This window comes from Phoenix dactylifera, chromosome 2 (assembly GCF_051530095.1).
Source record: "Phoenix dactylifera cultivar Ajwa chromosome 2, Ajwa_hap1_PhDact_Kaust_v1.1, whole genome shotgun sequence".
Classification (NCBI taxonomy): domain Eukaryota; kingdom Viridiplantae; phylum Streptophyta; class Magnoliopsida; order Arecales; family Arecaceae; genus Phoenix; species Phoenix dactylifera.
The window spans coordinates 39935964-39958378 of record NC_143191.1 but is presented as its reverse complement, the minus strand read 5'-3'; the positions used below and the strand labels follow the sequence as shown (position 1 = coordinate 39958378).

The 22415-nt window shown below is 40.4% G+C and overlaps 2 protein-coding genes and 1 long non-coding RNA gene across 5 annotated transcripts; 1 reads left to right on the top strand and 2 right to left on the bottom strand.

Moving 5' to 3' along the window:
- Positions 1–6999: 6999 nt before the first annotated feature.
- LOC149768320 (uncharacterized) lies at positions 7000–7877 on the bottom strand. The gene is made up of 2 exons (XR_016399357.1): positions 7509–7877; positions 7000–7406 (listed from the first exon to the last, which is right to left on the bottom strand). It is a non-coding gene; the product is annotated as an uncharacterized LOC149768320 (long non-coding RNA).
- Position 7878: 1 nt separating this feature from the next.
- Positions 7879–11027, bottom strand: LOC149768319 (protein FAR-RED IMPAIRED RESPONSE 1-like). Its single transcript, XM_089928168.1, has 5 exons — positions 10733–11027; positions 10318–10395; positions 9061–10232; positions 8262–8988; positions 7879–7980 (listed from the first exon to the last, which is right to left on the bottom strand). Exons 1-5 carry the CDS (start codon positions 10775–10777, stop codon positions 7879–7881), a joined length of 2124 nt encoding a protein of 707 aa, XP_089784294.1. The 5' UTR covers positions 10778–11027.
- A 35-nt stretch (positions 11028–11062) lies between these two features.
- Positions 11063–21872, top strand: LOC103710646 (putative WD repeat-containing protein C2A9.03). Of its 3 annotated transcripts, none has more exons than XM_008796466.6 (10): positions 11063–11363; positions 15946–16111; positions 16324–16491; positions 16572–16658; positions 18367–18501; positions 18643–18753; positions 19898–19989; positions 20070–20175; positions 20540–20626; positions 20723–21872. In XM_008796466.6, exons 2-10 carry the CDS (start codon positions 15971–15973, stop codon positions 21134–21136), a joined length of 1341 nt encoding a protein of 446 aa, XP_008794688.1. In that variant the 5' UTR covers positions 11063–11363; positions 15946–15970; the 3' UTR covers positions 21137–21872. The 3 variants fall into 3 exon arrangements, with proteins under 3 accessions (XP_008794688.1, XP_038983062.1, XP_038983065.1); XM_039127134.3 differs by lacking the exon at positions 11063–11363 and adding an exon at positions 11388–11640; XM_039127137.3 differs by lacking the exon at positions 11063–11363 and adding an exon at positions 11669–14652.
- Positions 21873–22415: the final 543 nt, after the last annotated feature.

The window sequence follows — 22415 nt, the reverse complement described above, 5'->3', positions numbered from 1 at the left end:
CTTGATTGATATTATTGATTTTTTATTTCTAACCTTATATAATTTCATATAATACTTATGAACTTTTAAGAAGAATATATGACTGAATTAACATATTATTATCTTAATTTATCATTCATTTAGTAATATTTTTGATTCTATAATTATAATGTTTAATTATCTGATTTATATACATATTTATATTTATTTACGGCTTTTTTCGAATATCTGATATGGATATAAAGTTTTGCATCCGCTTAATATCCATATCTATATTTTTATTTACCAAACAAAATAAATATAAATATGAATATACTAGTATCCGATGGATAAATATCTAATTTAATTTTAGCCCTATTTTTTAATATAGCTTTATCTCTCTCCCTAGGGGTTAGATACACCCTTGACGTAATCTTTTGTGAGATTTTGTACATTTTGATTTAATTTTGTGTTAGCTGAAACAAAGTTACATGAATTGCTTTAAGCGAAGAAAATAGAGGTTTAGGTAAGGAATGAATAGGATGAAACATAATGCAATCATGCCTGATAAATTGCACTGCATCGGGAAGAAAATGCGCCCCACCCTTTGATTTGGCAATCATGACATCTTGTCTCTCATTATGGGAAGGATTGAAGCCTCGGTGGGATTGTGGCCATTTCAATCGTTCTATCCTAGTTCAATTAAATCATCGTGCTTGGAATGGGTGCAAGATTCCAAACCTCATTTCCGTCTTCATCCTGATCAGGTCACATGCCGATACAGCCGTCCTAGTTAGAAAGAACTTGCTCCTTTTTCTTTTTTTTTTTTGTGCCGCTCATGCATCGACATCATCACCAGGAAGGAGGGGAAAAGAAGCTCCGTTTATGGGCTCCTCCTCCTTCCATGTTTTTCTTACGATGAGCAGAGCATGAGCACAGAGCCTCCGACTGCTCGGAAACCTTTTCTTCCGTGTTTTACTGGCTTGGACCGCTTCGAAACCCCTCCTTCCAAGTTTTTCCCATGATTAACAAAGCATAGAGACCACTCGGGAGGGAGAAGGGAGAAAAGAGTCATGGGCCCCTTTTGTATTTTGCTTTTTTGATTCGCGATGCGCACGCGGAGTGGATGTAGTCCGGGTGGTTCTATATACACCCCCCCTGTTGCTCAGGACACCCCCCAAAAATTAAAAAAAAATTAAATACTCTCTACACCCCCCATTTGCTAAGGACACCCCTAAAAATTAAAAATTCCTAAATTACCCCCCACCCTCCCCACCCCCTCACCTAAATTGCTCTCTACACCCCCAAACCCCCCCCCCCCCCCCCCCCCCGCGCTCTTCCCCTCCAAAACACCTCGCCAACGCCCAAAACCCCCCCGTTCCCCCTTCTCCCTCTCGTCGCCGGCATTCTCCCGATCTCCGACCACCTCGCCGGCTTCTCCCGGAACCACCTCGCCGGCTTCTCCCGAAATTTTTTTTTTTCACGGTTCGTGCTCCGTTCGGCACTGGATCGCCGAACAAAAGGCTTCTATTCGGCTGAACAGTGCCGGACAGAAGCCTTCTGTTCGGCACTGTGCAGCCGAACAGATCTGTTCGGTTGAGGGTTGCCGAACAGAAGGCTTCTGTTCGGCACTGTTCAGCCGAACAGAAGCCTTTTGTTCGGCGATCCAGTGCCGAACGGAGCACGAACCGTGAAAAAAAAAAAATTCGGGAGAAGCCGGCGAGGTGGTTCCGAGAGAAGCCGGCGAGGTGGTCGGAGATCGGGAGAATGCCGGCGACGAGAGGGAGAAGGGGGAACGGGGGAGGAGGGGTTTAAGGGGGGTTTGAGGGGTGTTTTTTTTTTTCTTTTCAAAACGAAACGGAGGAGGAGGAAGGAGGGTGTATGAGAAAATTTCAAGGGCAATATGGTAATTACACTAAAGGTTAGTTTGGGTATTTTTTTTTTGGTTTTTGGGGGGTGTCCTGAGCAATAGGGGGGGTGTATATAGAACTACCCATGTAGTCCATATGGATTCGTGCTAAAGTTCTACTTCCTTTGCATGAATTCGTCGTTTAATCACCAACCATATGGATCTCAAATCATCCAAAACTCCAAGCGAACAACTGATGTTGTGTGATGCAGAACTGTGGATGCTGATCGAGAGCTGAGAAATCATCCCTCAGTTCATACGTGCTCTCCTCTCTCTTTTTTTTCTTTTTTTTTAAAAAATTTTCTTTGTAACTAATAAATCATTCTAGGCATCAGGATGGCCACCCGAATGGAGCAGGATGATTTAAAATGCCGCTGTTCTATGAGATTTAAAACCTCGCACCATGATTCATAAAGACAATGTTTTCTTGATCCAGCTTGTAGAACCGCGGCAAGATGCAAGTCATCCCATTCGCTTATACAATTGAGGATTATCAACTAATTCATATATATTTTTTAATCCCCTCTCTACTGTAGTATAAACAGCCTGCAGCCGCCGATGAATGTATGCAAAATCTAACATAATCACCATGAAGAGAAATCCGCTGGCCAAAAGAACGGCCGAGCAACAAGAAATTCAGACAGCAAGGACTATCCACATGTTATTGTTGCAATAGCAATTGCAAGATGCAGCAATGGAATTCCCCACTTTTGAATGACATGTACATTTGCCATATGTAGAAGGAGAGGAGAGAGAGAGAGAGAGAGTCGTAGAAGGATGTATTCTTTTTATTCACTTACAAACAATACCATAGCCCGTCTTTTATAGTTGAAAGTGGCTATGCACAGCTCATATACAGCTCGTATATACAGCTCATATACCGCTAATATACAGCTAACATCCTCTTTGTTTCTCCCATGAAAATACACCGATTATAGAGATGCATGGGATGAGATCCGTAGATCATGATATCCGATCAATTCGCCAGACATTTTGTTGAACGATAAATTAGTGGTCGCCAAATGCTTCGCTTGGCTTGGAGAAGTTGTGACTTAGAATCCTCAACATTTAAAATAAAATAAAATAAAATAAAAATTTGATTTTTGATAGTGCTTGGTTGGAGAATAATTAGACGATATTATCTTATTTTTCCTACTTATTTTGCCACACAACATTTGAGGCAAGTGGGATAGCCTTACGACATCCCTATACACTGCCCCAGGGGATATCTTTCACATATGTCATGAGTCTACTCTGTTACTATGCTCTGATAAGCTTAGTTCAGGGGTAGGGCAAAAACTCATCTTGCCTAATAGCATTTATTTTTTCTATCCATTTTCTGTATATGCAAAAAAAAAAAAAAAAAATATAAAGCAATTTTTCCTTATGATAAAATTCAAATTATTATAAAATTTAGTGTGTTAAATGCACTTTATCTATTCCCTTTATCCTCTTTCATGTATTCCTCCAACCAAACACCAATACATCTTTATCCTCAAGTAAACCCATCCTGTTTTTAAGGTTCCCGGATAATTTTTTTTATATTCTCAAAATTTATTTCACAACTGAATACAGAAAATTCATCCGCTATAAGAAAAGGATGGGAAAAAAAATTTAAAATTTATTTAAATTTTAAAAATATTTAAACTAACACACATCAAGTTGGTCGTTATCAAACAGCAACACAACTCAGAATCCTTAACTAAGAACTCAGAATGACACGCGAATTTGGCCAAACGATCTCGAATAATAAGTGATCCAAACATTTGCTTTCCAATGCTTCTTGATTAATTGATTAATTAAAAAAAAAAAAAAGACATAGAGGGTAAGTTGGTCCGAAGGAAAATTAGACGCGACGGGGCGATGGGTGTAGTTCTAAATACACCCCCCCGATTGCTCAGGACACCCCCCAAAAATTAAAAAAAAATTAAATACTCTCTACACCCCCCCATTTGCTAAGGACACCCCTAAAAAAATAAAAAATCCTAAATTACCCTTCACCCTCCCCACCCCCTCACCTAAATTGCTCTCTACACCCCCCAAACCCCCCCCCCCCCAACCCCGCTCTTCCCCTCCAAAACTCCACTCCAGCCGGCTTCTTCCTTCCGCCCAAAAAACTTCGCCTCAAGCACCTCAAGCACCTCGCCGGCGGCCAAACCCCCTCCGTCTCCCCCTTCTCCCTCGCCCAAAACCCCCCCGTTCCCCCTTCTCCCTCTCGTCGCCGGCATTCTCCCCTTCTCCCTCTCGTCGCCGGCATTCTCCCGGAACCACCTCCCCGGCCATCTCCCGAGCAACGAGCACCTCGCCGGCGCCTCCACGACCACGTCGAGGTAGCTCCCCGCCCCCCCGCCTCCAGTGCTCCGTTCGGCACTGGATCGCCGAACAGAAGGGTTCTGTTCGGCTGAACAGTGCCGAACAGAAGCCCTCTGTTCGGCAACACTCAACCGAACAGAAGCCTTCTGTTCGGCTGCACGGTGCCGAACAGAAGCCTTCTGTTCGGCTGCACAGTGCCGAACAGAATGGTTCTGTCCGGCTCTGAGCAGCCGAACAGAAGCCTTCTGTTCGGCTCTGTGCAGCCGAACAGAAGCCTTCTGTTCGGCACTGTGCAGCCGAACAGAAGGGTTCTGGTGCGTGCCGTGCTGAATTTTGTGCCGAACATTTATGTATGCAATTGAATTATTTTCTTTGATATAGCCTAACATTGAATTTCTATATTTTCAGACATGGATCCCCGTCCCGCCAGAGTTAGACCTACGGCGTCAGCTAGGAGACGTCGTGCTAGGATTGCTTCTCCCGAGCCTGCTCATATGCCATCGGACTCTCCTGAGTCAGAGCATGATGATATGCCCGCTAGGGGCGAAGACGATGAGTCCGTTGGACCATGTCCAGGAGGTCCAGAGGATGAGTCCGTCCTGATCAGTTTCAGGACGCATATAGCAGCTTCCATCTGGAGGCAACAGGTATTGTTTATTTGTTATAGCATTATATTTTGTTTATTGATGTTTTATAAAGTAGTAGTAATTATACATTTATATTACAGGAACGAGCTCCACTAAAGTGCATGAACCATACTGCCAAGGTTGGTGAATGGAAGTGGTGGTCTTCAAACCAACCAAATACCAGGTTCAGAGCACTATTGAGGCAGTCGGGCCTCGTAGAGTTAGTACAGTGCTCTTATCGATTCATCGATAAGATTCTGATTTCGGGCTTCGTAGAGAGATGGCAGCCCGAGACGAACACCTTCCATATACCATTTGGCGAGATCACTATCACGTTGGATGATGTATCCGCCATTTTAGGGATTCCTGTCGCAGGTTCCTCAGTATCAGTTTCTCCTGAGAGGATGAGTGATCGGGATGCTGAGGAGCTACTTGTGGAGTTGTTGGGGGTGTCAGCTGGAGACGCGCGTCAGGAGGTACTGTCATCGCGCGGTCAGTCTGTGAGGATGGAGTGGCTGAGGACTCAGTTTCACTCTGTATCTGATAGAGACAGGCAGCAGAGGATAGAGTGTGCAGCACGAGCCTATTTGTTATTTTTGTTAGGCTGCACACTCTTTGCTGATAAGAGTGGGACCAGGGTGCCTATAGCGTATCTGTGTTTACTACGGGATCTGGATAGGGTGAGCACATATGCCTGGGGTACAGCTGCCTTAGCATATTTGTATCGGCAGTTGGGGATTGCGTCGAGGTCATCAGTGAGACAGATCAGTGGTTATATGACGCTTCTGCAGGCATGGATTTATGAGCATTTTCCAGCACTCAGTCCTCACCCGTCGCTCGAGTATACTGATGCCAGTCCCCGCGTGCACCGCTGGATGCCCGGTACTCCATCCCGTACCACGATGGACCATTTAGTGGTTCTACGTGAGTCATTGGACCTTTTGAGCATCGATGAGGTACGTATCATATTACCATTTGCTTATGTTTGTCAGTACATTTAATATGCGATATAGTATAAAACTGAAATGGACCTTTTGTTTTACAGGTTATTTGGGATCCCCATCATCGGCTTCGGGGAGATCGCCCATATATACCCGTCGCATTTTTTAGTGGCTCCATCAAGTGCCTTGATATCGTAGAACCCTATCATCCAGAAAGGGTTCTTAGACAGTTTGGTCGTATTCAGACCATCCCTCGAGCGCCACTAGCCCCTACGCGAGCCAACAGAGGTTCCACAGCAGGCTCGTACCGGATACATTACTCCTATATGGATCAGCTTTGGGAGCGGTGGGAGGACCACGTGCTGAGCCAGGCGAGCAGGAGCCACCCAGTTACCCGGCCATCAGACAGCGTACCGGGATACATGGAGTGGTATCTCCGTATCACGCACGTTGCAGTTCAGCCTCCTCATCTGCGCTCGAGTACTCATTCTGGAGCTAGGGGAGGTCATGATGATGCTGACATGCACCGGCGGCGTAATGCAGCTGCACTCGGTATCAGTACCGACATTGTACGGATGGGTCCCTCAGAGGCTACGTCACTAGGTGCCGGGCACCTATATGATGCTATTTCTCAGATGCATCAGGTACTTCTGGGTGATGAGCCTGGCCCGAGTACAGCACCCTCTCATTCGGATCCAGGACCCTCTCATTCGGACGTACAGCAGTACACGCGTCGACGATGGCGTCATAGGGATTGATGATGGAGCCTTTGTAATCTTTGTAAAGCCTTTGATATTAATGAAAAATATATATTTTTGGTACATTTACGTGTAATCTTTGTAAAGCCTGGCCCGTTCTATTTTACACAAATATAACAGTGCACATAACAATCAATCTAACAATGCGAAGACAGATATTTTTTGATTTATATTGATGATGGAGTTTCAAAAATTGTACATATATAAACAATCAATCTAACTCTACTGTCTTGCCTCCACCTCCCCCTGAGGAGATGGAGTCCCGTGGGGGGTTTGACCCTGAATCTGATACGACTGATGTTCTGCCTCCACCTCCCCCTGAGGTACCTCCAAATGTTGTTCCAATCAAAGCTGACCCTGGACAAAGTTCCCCTCCAAAAAAGGCAGCAAAGCCTAAGAGGGTGCCAGTGGCAAGACCTGGCCTTGCAAGGAGAGGGCAGCCGATTAACCTCTTAACCAAGAACATCACAGAGCCCTCTTTTCCAACAAATGTGTTAATCATCTGCTCAAGCTTGTCACCGTTAAGTTCTTGTACATCAGAAAGGTCTATTAGTTCCCCTGTTTGATTTGTTTGCTCCCACCAGCTCTTAAGTATGTTTCTGTTTACATCTGAAATCTCAACGGAAACAACAGTCGTCATATGTATTCCCAGCTGATGATGGAGTTTCACAGTACATGACTCTAAGAGCCCCAAAAAATTTACAACTTTCAAAAATTGTACATATATAAATAATCAATCTAACTCTACTGTCTCGCTAATTATAACATTAGGTGAGATGCTCTCTTTGAACTGTTGAATCCGTGCTTCATATGAATTTTCCCATCCGGTAGCACAAGGAAGATGATATTTTCGCCAGTTGGTCGCTACTGGCGGAACGGGATGTCCCGGCAACAAGAACACCTTCAAAATTAGAAATAAGAAAATATTAATAGCTACAAAATTATAAATAAGCAAAATTAAATAAGCAAAATTAAATATTCGCAAGTGTTGTGAACGTAGTACCTCAACAAAATGATTTCCATTTACGAATCCGATAGCGATATCTTTGCGGGATAGAAGAGGTACTGGCACAGAACGGAGAGGTAGGAAGGTCAGACATTGTTGCAACGAGAGATGGTATAGGACAACATTATAGCAGGATGCTATAAGATGACCCATGTCCGGCATAGTCATCCATCTGTCATATGGTGGACAATCATCATAATATGATAATGCATGAGTGATCTCAGCAATCGTCCCTTCCACACCATATAATGTGCGATAGTGGTCCGAATGACATTGCAACTCTTGCAATAAATCCTTCCTAACACGCACCCAGTCATCTTCTCCAAATCCCAGTAAGTCAGCTATTGCCCTAAATCCGCAATTCCCATCAGCTTACATCCTTGATATGCTGGATGTATGGTCTCAAGGCAGAAGGAATAGCATCAATATAGATAATGGGCGTATGTGACTGGGCTCTAGTACGAAAAATCTGCAAATAATATCAAATGATAGAAAATATGTAACAATGGCAGAACATGTCCCGTATCGGCACATCTCGGCACGGCACATCCCGTATCGGCACATCTCGGCACGGCACATCCCGTATCGGCACATCTCGGCACGGCACGTCCCGACATGTCCCGTATCGGCACATCTCGGCACGGCACGTCCCGACATGTCCCGTATCGGCACATGACATACCGGCACGGCACGGACCGTCCCGTAGACGTTGTGATACCTATTGTAAGGAAATAAATATTTGGTACTTACCTTTTGCTTGGGCCGTCTCTTTTGAATCTGAGTAGATGGATTGCGGATGGTAACTTTCTCAACACCAGGTGAATAACTATCCTGTCCAGATAGAACCAACTCAAACGCAGACGGGTCACGTCGAGTAGACGTATCAACCTTCAGTGAAGCGCGCCCACGTGAACCGGTCTTCCGTTTTGCAGGCTCTAAAAGAGGTGTACTATCTGGACTTGCAATCTCTCGTAACTTCTTGATCATCTGCAATTGAGAAGCCCCATCTAACTTCTTGAATCGTAGCGCAATCAAATCTAACTCTGCATCACAACTCAACTGAATTGGCTGCACGGGGGGGGTAGGCAGAATATCAAGTTTCCTCCAATGAGGATCTATGCAGTCGAGAGGAATGGGCCGACCTTCCACCCTGTACCGCGCAATCTGGTGAGCACATGGTATACCATGTGTGCGTCGAATAGCGCACCCACAATTTGAATCATCAAACCCAACTGAATTGGCTCGTTTCGATTGGGCGAGGACATGATTTAACGCACTTATAGATATGAAACCTCGCAACTCTTTGAATTCAGCTGGCTTGAAGTTGTGCTGCACTACCAATAAACTCTTCTCCAATGAGGCTTTAACGGAGCTGTGCTGCAACTCAATCAATCCATGTATTCTAGTCCAAGATGACTCGAAACTTCCTTGGCTTGATCCAAGCTGCTTTTTGAGCTTTGCATGTGCACTCTCGACCCTAGTAAACAAATGAAAGTTAGATATAAGAATTGAGGCAAATTAAATTTAAATGAGTCTTTATTTGTGATACCTATTTGTCGTCACATTTCCGTAGTGCCTGCATGTATCAGTCCACGCCGCAACAAATCTTTCCTTGTATTTGCTCAGCCAAGTATCTGACACATACTGTAGTGCATCTGGATAGGTACCGAACTCTCTCTGCAGTGCACTCCAGCGATCATTATACTCGTCTTCCGTGGAGGACAGCACTAGTACATTCCAACTCATAATAAATTTATCCCATTTCTCCTTCAATTCGAAAAATTTTTTGCACTTGGCCAAAACATTCCTACTAATATGCCATCTACATAATAAATGTCTAGCAGTAGGAAATACTCTATGAATTGCATTCATCAAAGCCAAGTCTCTATCTGTAACAATCAACTCAGGCAAAACATCATCAGCTATGACACTGCGCAATCTCTCTAATGCCCAAGTATAGCTTTCTTCCCCCTCAGAATTTAAGTATACAAAAGCAACTGAAAATGTCATGTCAGTAGATGTCACCCCCACAATCTCTAAGAGCGGAAGACGATACCTATTCGTCTTGTACGTGCAATCCATTATCAACACACGGGGAAATGCACGGAACAAATCAATGCTGCCAGGGTGTGCCCAAAATAAGTCATGCACAACATCCGTATTAGTACAATTCCTATGCCACTCAATATATTTAGCCTCTGATAATTTACCTAATAGATGTTGCATTTCAGACCTCCCGGCTTTCTCTGCAACCTTAAATCGTTGACGTACATTGTAGATAGTCTTGATAGTCGTAACATTGAGGGCATCTCTTTCCTTCAATGTGGATAATATGTCCTTTGGACGAACCAAACTCTTCGACATATCCACTAACAATTCCGTCTCCTGCTCAGATAATCTCCCTGCATATGAGTGCCCCTCCAGATTCTCTGCAGCGGGATGATTGTGCACTCCACATACGACCAGTAATATCCAATCATCCGCAGTATCCAATTTCTTTCCTCTTAATGCAAAAGGGCATCCACACTTCTTTGTCCCACAGGCAGTCTTTATTCGCTTTTCTTTTGTGGTTCGGTACGTCCCACCCCTCTCACAACCTAACGTAATTCTGGGTTTCTTAGAAATGGTACCTGCATCGGATGATTTGATTACAACAACAAAACCATTTCGCCTCCCAGCTTCACGACACCAATTACACAAGTCCTCTCTACTCTTGAAGATCTATACATTAAACAATTTATGTAAGTACACAGTTGTAAAAATAGCTCGCTAAACTAATACAAAATTGCACAATATATTATAATACCTCGTAAGTTGTAAATTCGCTTGTGTAATCCAGTACAAATTCTGATCCAATTATACTCGATTCGGTTGTAGCATAGCCCTACATATAAAATAATTTATCACCAAGAATTAATGAATCAGAGGATCTGTTCGGCACAAAATTCAGCACGGCACGCGATTTGGCACGAGAAGGCTTCTGTTCGGCTGCAGAGTGCCGAACAGAAGCCTTCTGTTCGGCTGCAGTGTGCCGGACAGAAGCCTTATGTTCGGCACTGTGCAGCCGAACAGAAGCCTTCTGTTCGGTAGAGCGTTGCCGAACAGAAGGCTTCTGTTCGGCACTGTGCAGCCGAACAGAAGCCTTTTGTTCGGCGATCCAGTGCCGAACGGAGCACGAACCGTGAAAAAAAAAAACTTTCGAAACAAGGTGGAACACGTACCTTTGCGGCCGATTCTTCGTCCCAAATCACTAGTTGCTTGTCCATGCTTCGAATGGGGCTTAAATCTCCTTCAAAGATCGCCTAAACGATGTAAATGGATCGAGGGGTTTAAGGGGGGTTTGAGGGGTGGTTTTTTTTTTCCTTTTCAAAACGAAACGGAGGAGGAGACGGAGGAGGAGGAAGGGGGGTGTACTGAGAAAATTTCAAGGGCAATATGGTAATTACACTAAAGGTTAGTTTGGGTATTTTTTTTTTGGTTTTTGGGGGGTGTCCTGAGCAATCGGGGGGGTGTATTTAGAACTACCCCGGGGCGATCAGCACCGACGGGTGGCATTTTCGTAGTTTTGTTAAGATTACTAGGGGAAAAATAGTTGTCCCATGAACGTCTTCTTTTTATTTTAATCCACCGTACCGTGCAGGTGCCTAAAATTTTCTCCTCCCTTCGCGGTCGGGGAAATTATGGAAAGAAAATAGAAAAAGGAAACCTAAAAGAAGCCCCAGATCTACGGGAACCAACTGGAATTCCTCCGATTCCACTGTCGGAACGCGTGGAATCTTTTGGATTTCTCGCCCCATCCGATGCGGATTCTCACCCCCATCGCGATCTGAGGGCTTTCGATCCCTGGAAGAGGTGTGAAACATTTTTAAATCTTGAAATTTATGTTTAGGTTCTTCGATTGCACTCGAATTTTAGGTTTCAAATGGGAACTTGGGAATCTTCACGGAAGAATTTGGATTTTGTTTCTCTCTGATCTCTTTGTCTGGACTCAAGAATTATGACTTAAATTGGTTTGTTGGCGATCTTTAGTGAAAAAATCGGGAAGAAAAGAGAAAGATTTAGTGCAATCTCTGCTTTGGGTTCAAATTGGGTTTGGAAATATGTGCTCTCTCTCTCTTTTAGATCCAAGGTTCTTATTCATGCTGCGTTACCTGGAAGTTATCATGATTCTCTACCTGGAATTTTGGTTCTGAAGTCGGATGGTGGTGTTGTGTTAGTCTAGCATAGTATAAGGATTAAAATTCTTTTTTTTGTTTTGCAAAAAAAAATCTTGAATTCTTTGATGGATGAAAGCAATATGATACATGTCTCACTTTCTCTTTTTCCCCTTTTTTAATGTTTCATGTTAATTTTAGGGTTCATATGCTGATTTTTAGAAGAAACAATCACAGGTCTTATTTTTAGCATAGGAGGCATATTTTTCTTGTATGTCTATCGATGGTTATTCCCAATGGTCTTCTAGTGGCTGTTTAGATTGGGCTAATGAAAATCTCATTTGGTTTTGATCATTCACCTGTGTGCCTGAAATCTTGTACATCTAGGTAACTTGAAGCTTTTCAGTGCAAATGATATTCCTCCTCTCCTTTTTTTTGTGTGTGTTAATTACTTGTCCACGGGCATGAATTTTTTTGAGATGTCTCAGTTTGAGATTATGGTTTGTGACTTAGATTGACTATATGGTTTAGATATCGTTCTTGAAGGCAGGTATAATTGAAGGATGCCACTCTATATAGAACTTTAAACATCACACTCGCCTTTATTTCTTCAGTGCGTGCATGCATGCTTCAACTTTCTCTCTTTGAACCAAAACAAACGTTTCGAATTAATTAATCTAGAGCTTGTTCTTCCCTAAAAAAACATTGTTAAACTTCATCTTTTTTGGTGAGCGTCAATTTGACTCCTTATGGGATTTTTAATTGTCATCTTAGGTAAGAGATTAGGGAGTCTAAAACATTTATACTTTATATTACAAAGAATATATACGGTGTGGATAGATGACTTGGTTACCTCCAAAGAATATGTTGATACTCATGTTTCAAACAAGGTTAAGTAGTGCAACTAATAGTATTCTATTCTATTTCATTTACACCAGGAAGCATGCACATGAGCATGTAGAAATTACCATGAATGTATTTGCACATTGACCCCTGCAATCTTTTGGGCTGTTACATGTTCACCCCTATAGATATTTCATGTCTGACTAAGTGGGCATTTGAAGGGAACTCCCCTTTAAATGGCTACTTTTAGACGATTGCCATTTTTCATCCTACCATTCCCCATCCTGCAATATGAAATTTGGATAGTTTTTGTGATCTTGTTAATCCAGTGCCCAAATTGTGCCCTTATGTAGAGGTTGGATAGTGATTCTCGAAAGAGAATGAGGTGGGAAATCCTTGATCGGATCAGGGTATCATAGATGGGAGTTGATCTATTGTCCCTTTTCGTTATCTCAAACGTAATTGCTCATGCATCTAGATGGGGTAAGGTCTGCAATCTTTGTATGAGATACCATTAAGATATGCCATACTGCACCAAATTGGACGATACGGAGCGTACCGTACTACATTGATTTAGTAGCGGTATACGGTACAGAGGGGTACCGATACTTGGTACGCCCTGCACTGGTATATAGTCCATTACCAAAATGGTATATCTTGGGTATTGTATCAGTATATATCCAGTTTGGTATAGTATGGATTGGTACGATACGGTACATACCTTGTACCAAATCAACTCTCAAGCTATTTTACTCTTTATATCTTGGTATATCTCAGTACGGGTTGGTATATTTCGGCACGGGTTGGTATGGAAACTGTACGGATCGGAATATGATGTTTGTACTAATTCCGATCCTATACAGTACGACATGCCCCGTACTGAGCTGTTCAAGGACGTACAGTAGTCCATAAGGTGGAGAATCCATTAAACATTCTTTTTCACTCTTATTGCATGAGTGCATTGATGACGTCATTGAAGGCTTTGACTTTAATTGTCTTCGTGTTGATTGGCATAGCCAAATGGAAGAGGTGGTAGACTTTCTATTGTGGATGTAGATGTTTAACCTTTATTGGTCCTTTTTCAATTACATGTTCCCCATCAACTTGGAAATTTGATAGCTTCTACTATCCTAATTGGTCTCCTTCTCTCTGACTTTAATGCCATTTGAATGCATATGACCTTTGGAGGCTATCCTATAGTACGTCGTTATGTTATCCAAACATGGATCGAATAAACCTTAGGTGGCATCCAATAGGCTTCACTAGATTACCACATTTCCTTCTATGTTCATCTTAAACTTACCCTTATGGTTATGGTAGCATTCCATATCTCTATTGGCGGTCAGTCTGACATCTTGTAATACCTTTAGTGCTCATCTCGTTGGGGGTAATCTAGTATGGGACAATAAATCCTATATCAGATTATCATGTTTGGTACAAAAGGTGGATGAAAGAAATGGTAAAATAAATAGTAGGTCCTATATATATTTTCTTAAAAGAAAAAGTAAAACAAGTACCATCTGGGGGTGGTCTTTGTTTTCGCACTCTAGATTACCGAGTGGCGGTAATCAGAAAATATCATTTTTTGATGCAAATGCCCTCACTTATGTTATATTAATTATATTAATATAATTGATATGAATTATATTAATATAATTGATATGAATTATATTAATGTATTATAATTATATTAATATATTGATTAATTATATATAAATAATAATATACTTAATACATTAATAAGAGCAAGATAGTCCCCTTTAATTAAATTAAAATCGAAATTCCGGATAAGGAGATCAAAACCTCAATGCACCTCGTCAACAAACAGCTACACAAGCAGTAGCAAACCCTAAGCAAGACATAAATTGCATATTTGTTTATATCGCTAGATGTCCGGACGAGTCAAGCAAGATTGGTGTCCCCAATTCTAGGTGATTGCAATTAGATGTGCACATGTGATATACTTTGGGCAATTTTGATGCAATAAACAGAGTAGGAAATAGGTCCAAGCTACCTAAGAAGAGGGATGGACAGTACCTGCCATCCAAGAAACCTGCAATTATAAAAGGCACACTGGTCCACCGTCACTCGGATCGCGACGACCTGCCCCGAACCTTGCGTAGGAGTATCACCACGCGATGCGGGTGAGTACAATTCCGATATTGACAGTGTTTATGTAAGTGGGCCATAAATGGCCAATAAATGAACTGAGAAAAAATGTTATTATTTGAATTATTTATCAGAGGGTATTGTTGAAAATTTGGCAATATTTCTATATAAGATTACCTCTAACCAAACATAGCGATTTTTTTTCGATGTCATTTTTCCGAGTAATTTTTCTACCAACCAACGTGGTAAACTTTATATTTTTTTTGCAATCATTTTTCTAGATAAATGATTTCCAAGAATCGTCAGATTACCCCGTAATCTAACATACCCCAACCGAATGAACTGTTAGCGTTCTATAGTTATGTCAGCTCTACATTATCTGACTGGTCATTAATATTGGAAGCCTTGTTTGTTTTGACCTTTCCGAATTTCATTTTGAAGTCTTAGAACACAAGTTCAATCAGAGCCTATGTCCAGTAATCACTCATTAGCAGCCTCTTGACCAGTTTTTAAGTTGGCTGGAGAAATTGTTGCATTGTGGATGCTTATAGGGTGTAAGCTTTAGAAAGAAAAGAATTAGACAGCATAACGCTGATATAAATTCTATTCAAGAGTAATAGAGAAGTATCAACATATCAACATACCCTAAAAATACTGACATAAAACACCTAATAACATAACCTACTTAATTCTAAGACTCTTAACCCAATTTATAGTTGCAATATGGCACTCTAACTAGGGAAACTAAGACTTAGAATATTGCCAGAACAGTTCCTAAAAACTTAAATTCATGAAGTTGTAAAACATGAGGTCAACAGTAAATGTACACATATTATTTTAGGATTTGCAGGAGCTCGATCAATTATGGAAGCCTCCTAGAATATATGCAAAAATACCCCTTGGCTAAATATTAAAGGGAGTTATTATTATCCATGTTAATGCTGAAATTGTTGGTCGAAGTTTTTTTCTTTTTTGTCTTTTTCTTTCTTCAATAAATATCTTAACTGTCAGAGGAACTTTTTCGTCATTCTTAATCAAGTTTACTTTATGTTGTCTTTGTCATAAGTTGAGATTGTCATTCTTATGTAGGTAATTTTTAAATCCTTTGCAACCATGGTAAATTATTTTGTTACTCTAGGAGCTCATTCATGTCAACATATTTTTATGGTGGTGAGCACATATCGTATTCTTGAAAAATGATGCAGTAACTCTTTCCCCATTTTGAGTGGACCTTGATACCATGCATGTGCACGCATACACTCATCCCTCCCTCCCTTTCTAGCTCTCTTGAATGCTTGAAATTTATTACCTAGACTTGGTCGTTGCAGAGACATACATTATACTAAGAAGGACATGTCTCACTACCAAGAGGATGACATTGACGGAATGGCTGATGAGTATGAAATGGCTGATATGGATGGTGACATGGATGAAGAGTATCATGGAAGAGGAATGGGAGATTCAGATTCTGATGATGAAGAATATGGCCAGTTGGTATGCTCGTCTTCTTAAAAGATGGTCCTATATTGCTAGATGCTCAGTTACTTCTGAGCCAAATGAAAAAAGGGGGATGTCTAGTGGTCTGGATCCATTGTTTTATTTTATATGTTTCTTGATCAAGAGCACTTATTTCTTTACCTCATTCTTATATCCAATAAGGTAATATGCATGTGATTCAGTAAAGCAAGGTTTCTATTTTGGTACAGAATGGTAAGGTGACAGATACTTCATCTGCACAAGCAAGGAAAGGAGAGGATATACAAGGAATACCTTGGGATAGGCTAAGTATAACAAGGGAAAGGTACAGACAAACTAGATTGGAACAATATAAGAATTATGAGAACATTCCCAATTCTGGAGAAGCATCAGAAAAGGTATCATATTGCATGCCTCTATATTCATTTTGTATTATTTTGTTCATTCCTTTTCTTTAATTGATTTCTTTCATATCTAGGATTGTAAACCAACCAAGAAAGGAGGATTGTATTATGAGTTTTGGCGCAATACAAGATCTGTGAAATCAACTATTCTTCATTTTCAGGTAAGGAATGATAATTTTAGTTTTATATCGCGGTTTCTAAATTTGTTATGCTCATTCAATTTTGCCTAACTATTTTGGTTATCTTGCAACAAAGATCTGCTTTCTCCTACAATGATAATTAATATATATGCAAAGCTCTCATTGATATGATGATAGTTTACTGTTTCTAAATTGCAGGTTGGATTTGCATCAAAAACCTTATTGTTAGAAATAACATTCATGAAACTTATCATTGGTTTTCGAAGAAAGTACTCTCATTCTGCTTAGTTTTCTTGCAGTAGATAATGGCTGTTTTTTAATTACTTGAATGAATATTTCTGTGGCTCTCATGTTGCCATTTGTTTTAAGGTGAATGAGATGCATTCCTTTTTTGATAGAAAGAGAGATGTGAAGAAAAGATATTATTAGGGTTTGTCAATTTTTCATGTTGGATGATAATGGATTACAGATGCTAGCAGCTTTAATTACATATGTTAGTGTTTACATGTGTTGTAGAAAGTGAATATTTTGATCTGTCATAATGTTAAATGGTACAGATGATATTCTAGTGCTGAATGTCATGATTAATTTTCTTCTCTATGTCCCTGTGCACAAAATCTGTTCAAGTAATGTCCAAGGGGGTTCACATAGTGCTATGTGCTAGTGGTCATTATAGCTATTTATGTACCTGATTTGCCAGTGACATTTGCCAAGAGCCAATTTTCAGTGGTTTACTGTAGTAGACACATATATCTCAAGGTTATATGTCACCCATGCATCGATTTTTTTGCATATGCCACTTGTCCACTAGTCTTACCAGATGGATTATAGACTTGATATGTGCAAATAGTTGATTACAAATAACCCATCTGCTTGTGTTGTAGTTAGTACCCACTTCATGGGGATAAGTTAGGACATATTTTGATCGCAGTGTTATAACATTCACCAGATTCCATTGGGGCTTGGGAAACATGATCAAGTGTCTATAGTTCTTATCATCTTAGACTGAGATACACCTTCTAAGGTGTGTTCTTAACTTGGATTCCACTTTTGGTGCTTGATTATCCACATCACCTGGCATAGCAATATGGAGCAATTCAATGAATTCACACTCTTTTATATAGGCTAAATTAGTTTTAAAAAGCACTTTTGCTGAATCTTATGTTAGTGATCTCCTTTCAGTTTTGGTTTCATTTTTAGTATTTTTTGTTCTTTCTTTACTTGAATTTGATCTATTCAAATTCTATAAGTGGTTACCAGGATGAAGTGTTAGGTTTGTATGTTCTAGATGAGGGTGCATGTAATTGGTGCCATTTCAATGCTTCACTTTCCCTAGTTTCTCCCCAGAGTACATACTTGATCTTATAGTTATGACCCGGATAGATGGGACAAGTGTTGTTGAAATTATATTATACTTTTAATTTTATTTTCTGAATCAATGCTTTTAGAGATTCTGTTAGATCCTTTTTTTTTATTTTGCCAATTTATCATTGGCTTCCAGTCTATGTCGTAGTTACCTCAATTCAATGAAGATACTGTAACCACCATCATTTGAAAATCACCTATATGATCCTAAACAAGATCATGATCCCTTTGCATTTTGGTGTAGTGGCAATCAGAAGGTTCACGTATTAATTATTTTTTGCGAAATAATGGTTCAGGTATGCTATTCAATTTGTACTCTGGAAGATGAATAACTGACTTGCTTTTTTTTTTTCCCTCCTTGCAGCTTAGGAACTTGGTCTGGGCTACATCAAAACATAATGTCTACCTTATGTCACACTTCTCAGTCATTCATTGGTCATCATTAAGTTGTAAGAAGTCTGAAGTTCTAAATGTTTCAGGGCATGTGGCACCATGTGAGGTGCATATTTTCTTGTCTATAATTTTGCTACATATATTCTTCAAATCATATATTTCAATTAAGGCTAAAGTTTTTCTTAGATCACCTTGTGCAGAGGATTGTCGTCTTCTTATTTTTTTATGCTGTTCTGTTTTGGTCCAGAAACACCCAGGGAATTTATTGGAAGGATTTTCTCAGACTCAAGTTAGTACATTAGCAGTAAAGGATAAGTTACTTATAGCTGGTGGCTTTCAGGGGGAACTTATTTGTAAGGTAATTTTCTCACTTGACTTAGATTACCTTACAAGAAATAAAAAGAGCTAGGAAGATGCAAAAAATTACCAATATTGCTAATGAATCTTCCAACCTGTGCTTCTTCCATAGCATGTAATATTGTTAGTCACTATTTGTGTAGTTATTGTTTCTATGGTTGAAACAACATATCTTCTTCATTACTTGAACTTTTATGTTGTTTTGCTGCATGTTGTGCAAACTTGTCAATCATTTTTAATTTATATTCATGTGAATAAAGCAGATTATCGGCTTTCCAAGAGGATAAACCCTCCAAGGCTGTTTAATATAGCAATTAATGAGTTCTTTTTTAATTGTTGCTATATTGTATGATAAATACCAAATAGTTTAATGGCTGAGTTATTTTCTCAAGTTTTGATGGTAAAACTGTCTAAACCAATTATCATAAAGTTGCATATATTCGCAACCATCTGAGCAGTGGACTCTAACCCTAATCAGTTCTTAGATTGTCTCATATTGGAGGTTTTGGTTATCATCCTGCTACTATCAGACAAAATACAAATGATCATCTGACTACATGGTGGTCCGGTCCAAAATCTGGGTTTCTGCTAATATGCCTCTTTACTAGAACCCATTTTACTAACTTGGTTGTGAAGTTTTTGACTTCTCTCATCACCACTGGAAGGTCCTCGTGTCATGTTAAATATGAAAATTATATCCTATGCATTTAAGCCTGCTTTAGATATCTTTCATTAACTTGTGACTTAGTGATATCTCCATGCCATGGACGGAGGATTTAAGTGTCACTGGCACATGGTGTGCCCACCAGTAGCCGGCATGGCAGCATGGCATGCCCCGTGCTGAAACAAATAAAAATGACTTTAAAAAAAGAATAAAAGGGATTTGATGGATGCCCTATTGACCAAGTGCTACGTGCTAGTACTGGCCTGACATGATACGTGTCATCATGTAAAACCATGACATAGACACTGATAAAACATAAGGATAAACTTGATGCTATTGCCTTTTGAAACATCAATGCATTTCATGACATGAATAATAAAATATTTAGGTTATTGACGGTAAGGTTTCAAAATGATTTTTTCCTTTTTTTTGGAATGTACTTTGTTTATTCATGCTATGTTGCTGACATGGGAACTGTTAGTATCTGGATCGACCTGGAGTGAGCTTTTGCTCCCGGACAACTTATGATGACAATGCAATTACAAATGCTGTAGAGATATATGACAGTTCCAGGTGTCTTATCATTCTTTTCTCTCTGTTTACTATTTCCTTTTTGAATATTTCAGTAGCTCATCCATCTTAAAACATTGCAGTGGAGCTGTACGCTTTATGGCTTCAAACAATGACTGTGGAGTTAGAGATTTTGACATGGAGAAGTTTCAACTTTCCAAGCATTTCCATTTTGAGTGGCCAGTGAATGTAAGCCATAAATGTTCTTGTTTCTCTTTGATGCGCATACTTGGTTAAAAGTGGTAGTCTGGGTAAAGGAATGCCATTGTTAGTTTTCATTGAATGCTATGACTTGTTCTTTTTAAAAGTTTGAAGCGGACCACCTCTCAACTGTTTTGGGGAAAATTAGTAATAGCAGAGGATCAAAAATGTATAGTTAGCAATGAACAATGTGAGTGAAGAAGAAAATTGCAATTTTGATTCGTGCCACCTTATAGGATCTTGGCGCTGGATTGCTGTCAAATCTGAGTTCTGGAAACCATATGTTTCATTTTTCTAATAAATGGCTGTGGAAGATATAATGTTGTCCTTATTCTTCCAATTCTTTTGCCAGCATACAGCACTCAGTCCTGATAGAAAGGTTCTTGTCATTGTGGGAGACGACCCTCAAGGATTGTTGGTGGATGCTCATACTGGAAAGGTAATCAGCATACTTGCCTTTATCCCACTGTGATCACTGTGACTACCGGAGAATGAACTTCAAAAACTGGGTATGCTGATGCTTGGGTTCTTACAGACTATCCAGGTTTTGCATGGACACTTGGACTACTCATTTGCTTCAGCATGGAACCCGGATGGTCGGACATTCGCCACCGGTAACCAGGATAAGACTTGCCGGATTTGGGATGCCCGAAACCTCTCCAAATCAGTTTCCGTCTTGAGAGGAAATCTTGGAGCTATAAGATCGATCCGCTTCACCTCAGATGGTAGATTTATGGCAATGGCTGAGCCCGCAGACTTTGTTCACATTTTTGATGTGGGAAGTGGGTACAACAAGCAACAGGAATTGGATTTCTTTGGTGAGATATCAGGCATGTCATTTAGCCCTGACACGGAGGCTCTCTTTGTTGGTGTGTGGGACCGCACTTACGGCAGCCTCCTCCAGTACAATCGCCGCCGAGTTTTCTCATACCTCGACTCACTACATTGAGGTAGAGTCTCCCTCTTCTATCACATCTTTTTTGGTTTCATCTGCTTTGATGCCCTATATTTGGAAAACTAGAAACAACCCCAATCTCCAAAGTTAAATGGGATAAAAATGGACTCATGGCGGGGTGTATGAAGAAGGCTTGTACAGTTGCTTGAGAGAGTGCACTGGTGAGGTTTGAGGTACTTGTGGGAGCTCTCAGTGTGCAGAGGACTGTAAGTTCTAACTAGATGACTAGCCTGGTACTCATGTAACCTTGGTTCTATGGTAATCTTTTGTCGTCCAACTGTTTGTCTTAAGCTCTAGTGCTTGTTACCTATGTCTCTTGTTTGTTGTGGGTTCTTCTCAGTACCTAGCCTTGTGAATAAGGCATTGTGATGTATTTGATCCTTGCCAAGCTGAACACGTTGGAAGATTCTGCATTCCTTGTCACCTGGCTGGACCTCTCCAACTCGCTAGCCGATTTCTAATGGCGATAATAGTTAGCAATGAAGTAGCATTCAAGACTTGCAAATTTAACAGACATGTATCATTTGTCTTACTTCAAGAAGAGTTCATTTTTAGTTGATGCATCTTTTGCATTACTTTCTCTAGAACTCGATATAAAGAGTAAAGTGTATCAAGAGGGGTGTATCAAACAAGAGTTGTAGAGGCGATAATCTAGCGTATTGAGTTATAATGTATAACAGAAATATTTCTTGAGCTTCTTTTATTGTCTATTAGACTTGCCGTCGGCATCTACCTATTTTTGTTATCGTATTCTTTTAGCATTGACAATAGGTTTACTTTGAAAGATATGCATGACAGACAACTCAAGAAAGAACATATCGTTGCAAGCATGAGCATGCTGGCATGATATTTTCCTCTCCTTCCTCTCCTACGACATTTTAGTAGGACAAACAACCATATTGGGAAGAAACATGGTGAATTGAAACTTCGACGCCGATAACCAAATTGGCAGCAAAGTTTTTTTTTTTTTTGGCTAAAACGGGCATTTCATACATCATAAGTACAAATATATCTAATAAAATTAGAAAACAAAAGATCTCAAAGTGCTCTGGGCATCTCACTCTTTCCAGACTATAGGATATCTTCTGAATGGCTTGCAACATATGTTGTCATCCAGTCGGCCGTTCCATTGGTCTCACGATATACATGTATGACAGTAAAGTTTTCGTAAATTAATTTATCATTTGCTAGATATTGTTAGTGGTGTGAGGGGCTTTTGACAACCAGGGCTGGTGGAAGCTTGGCTTGGCTAAAATTGGGGTGCAAGTGAGAA

Coding starts and splice junctions, on each gene's coding strand:
- LOC149768319 (XM_089928168.1), bottom strand. CDS start 10,777: ATGGACAAGCAACTAGTGATTTGGGACGAAGAATCGGCCGCAAAG. Junction 10,396..10,732: donor ACGAAGAATCGGCCGCAAAG/GTACGTGTTCCA, acceptor TTTTATATGTAG/GGCTATGCTACAACCGAATC. Junction 7,981..8,261: donor AGAGACGGCCCAAGCAAAAG/GTAAGTACCAAA, acceptor TATTATTTGCAG/ATTTTTCGTACTAGAGCCCA.
- LOC103710646 (XM_039127134.3), top strand. CDS start 11,612: ATGTGCTCTCTCTCTCTTTTAGATCCAAG. Junction 18,502..18,642: donor GGCATGTGGCACCATGTGAG/GTGCATATTTTC, acceptor GTTTTGGTCCAG/AAACACCCAGGGAATTTATT. Junction 20,627..20,722: donor TGGATGCTCATACTGGAAAG/GTAATCAGCATA, acceptor GGGTTCTTACAG/ACTATCCAGGTTTTGCATGG.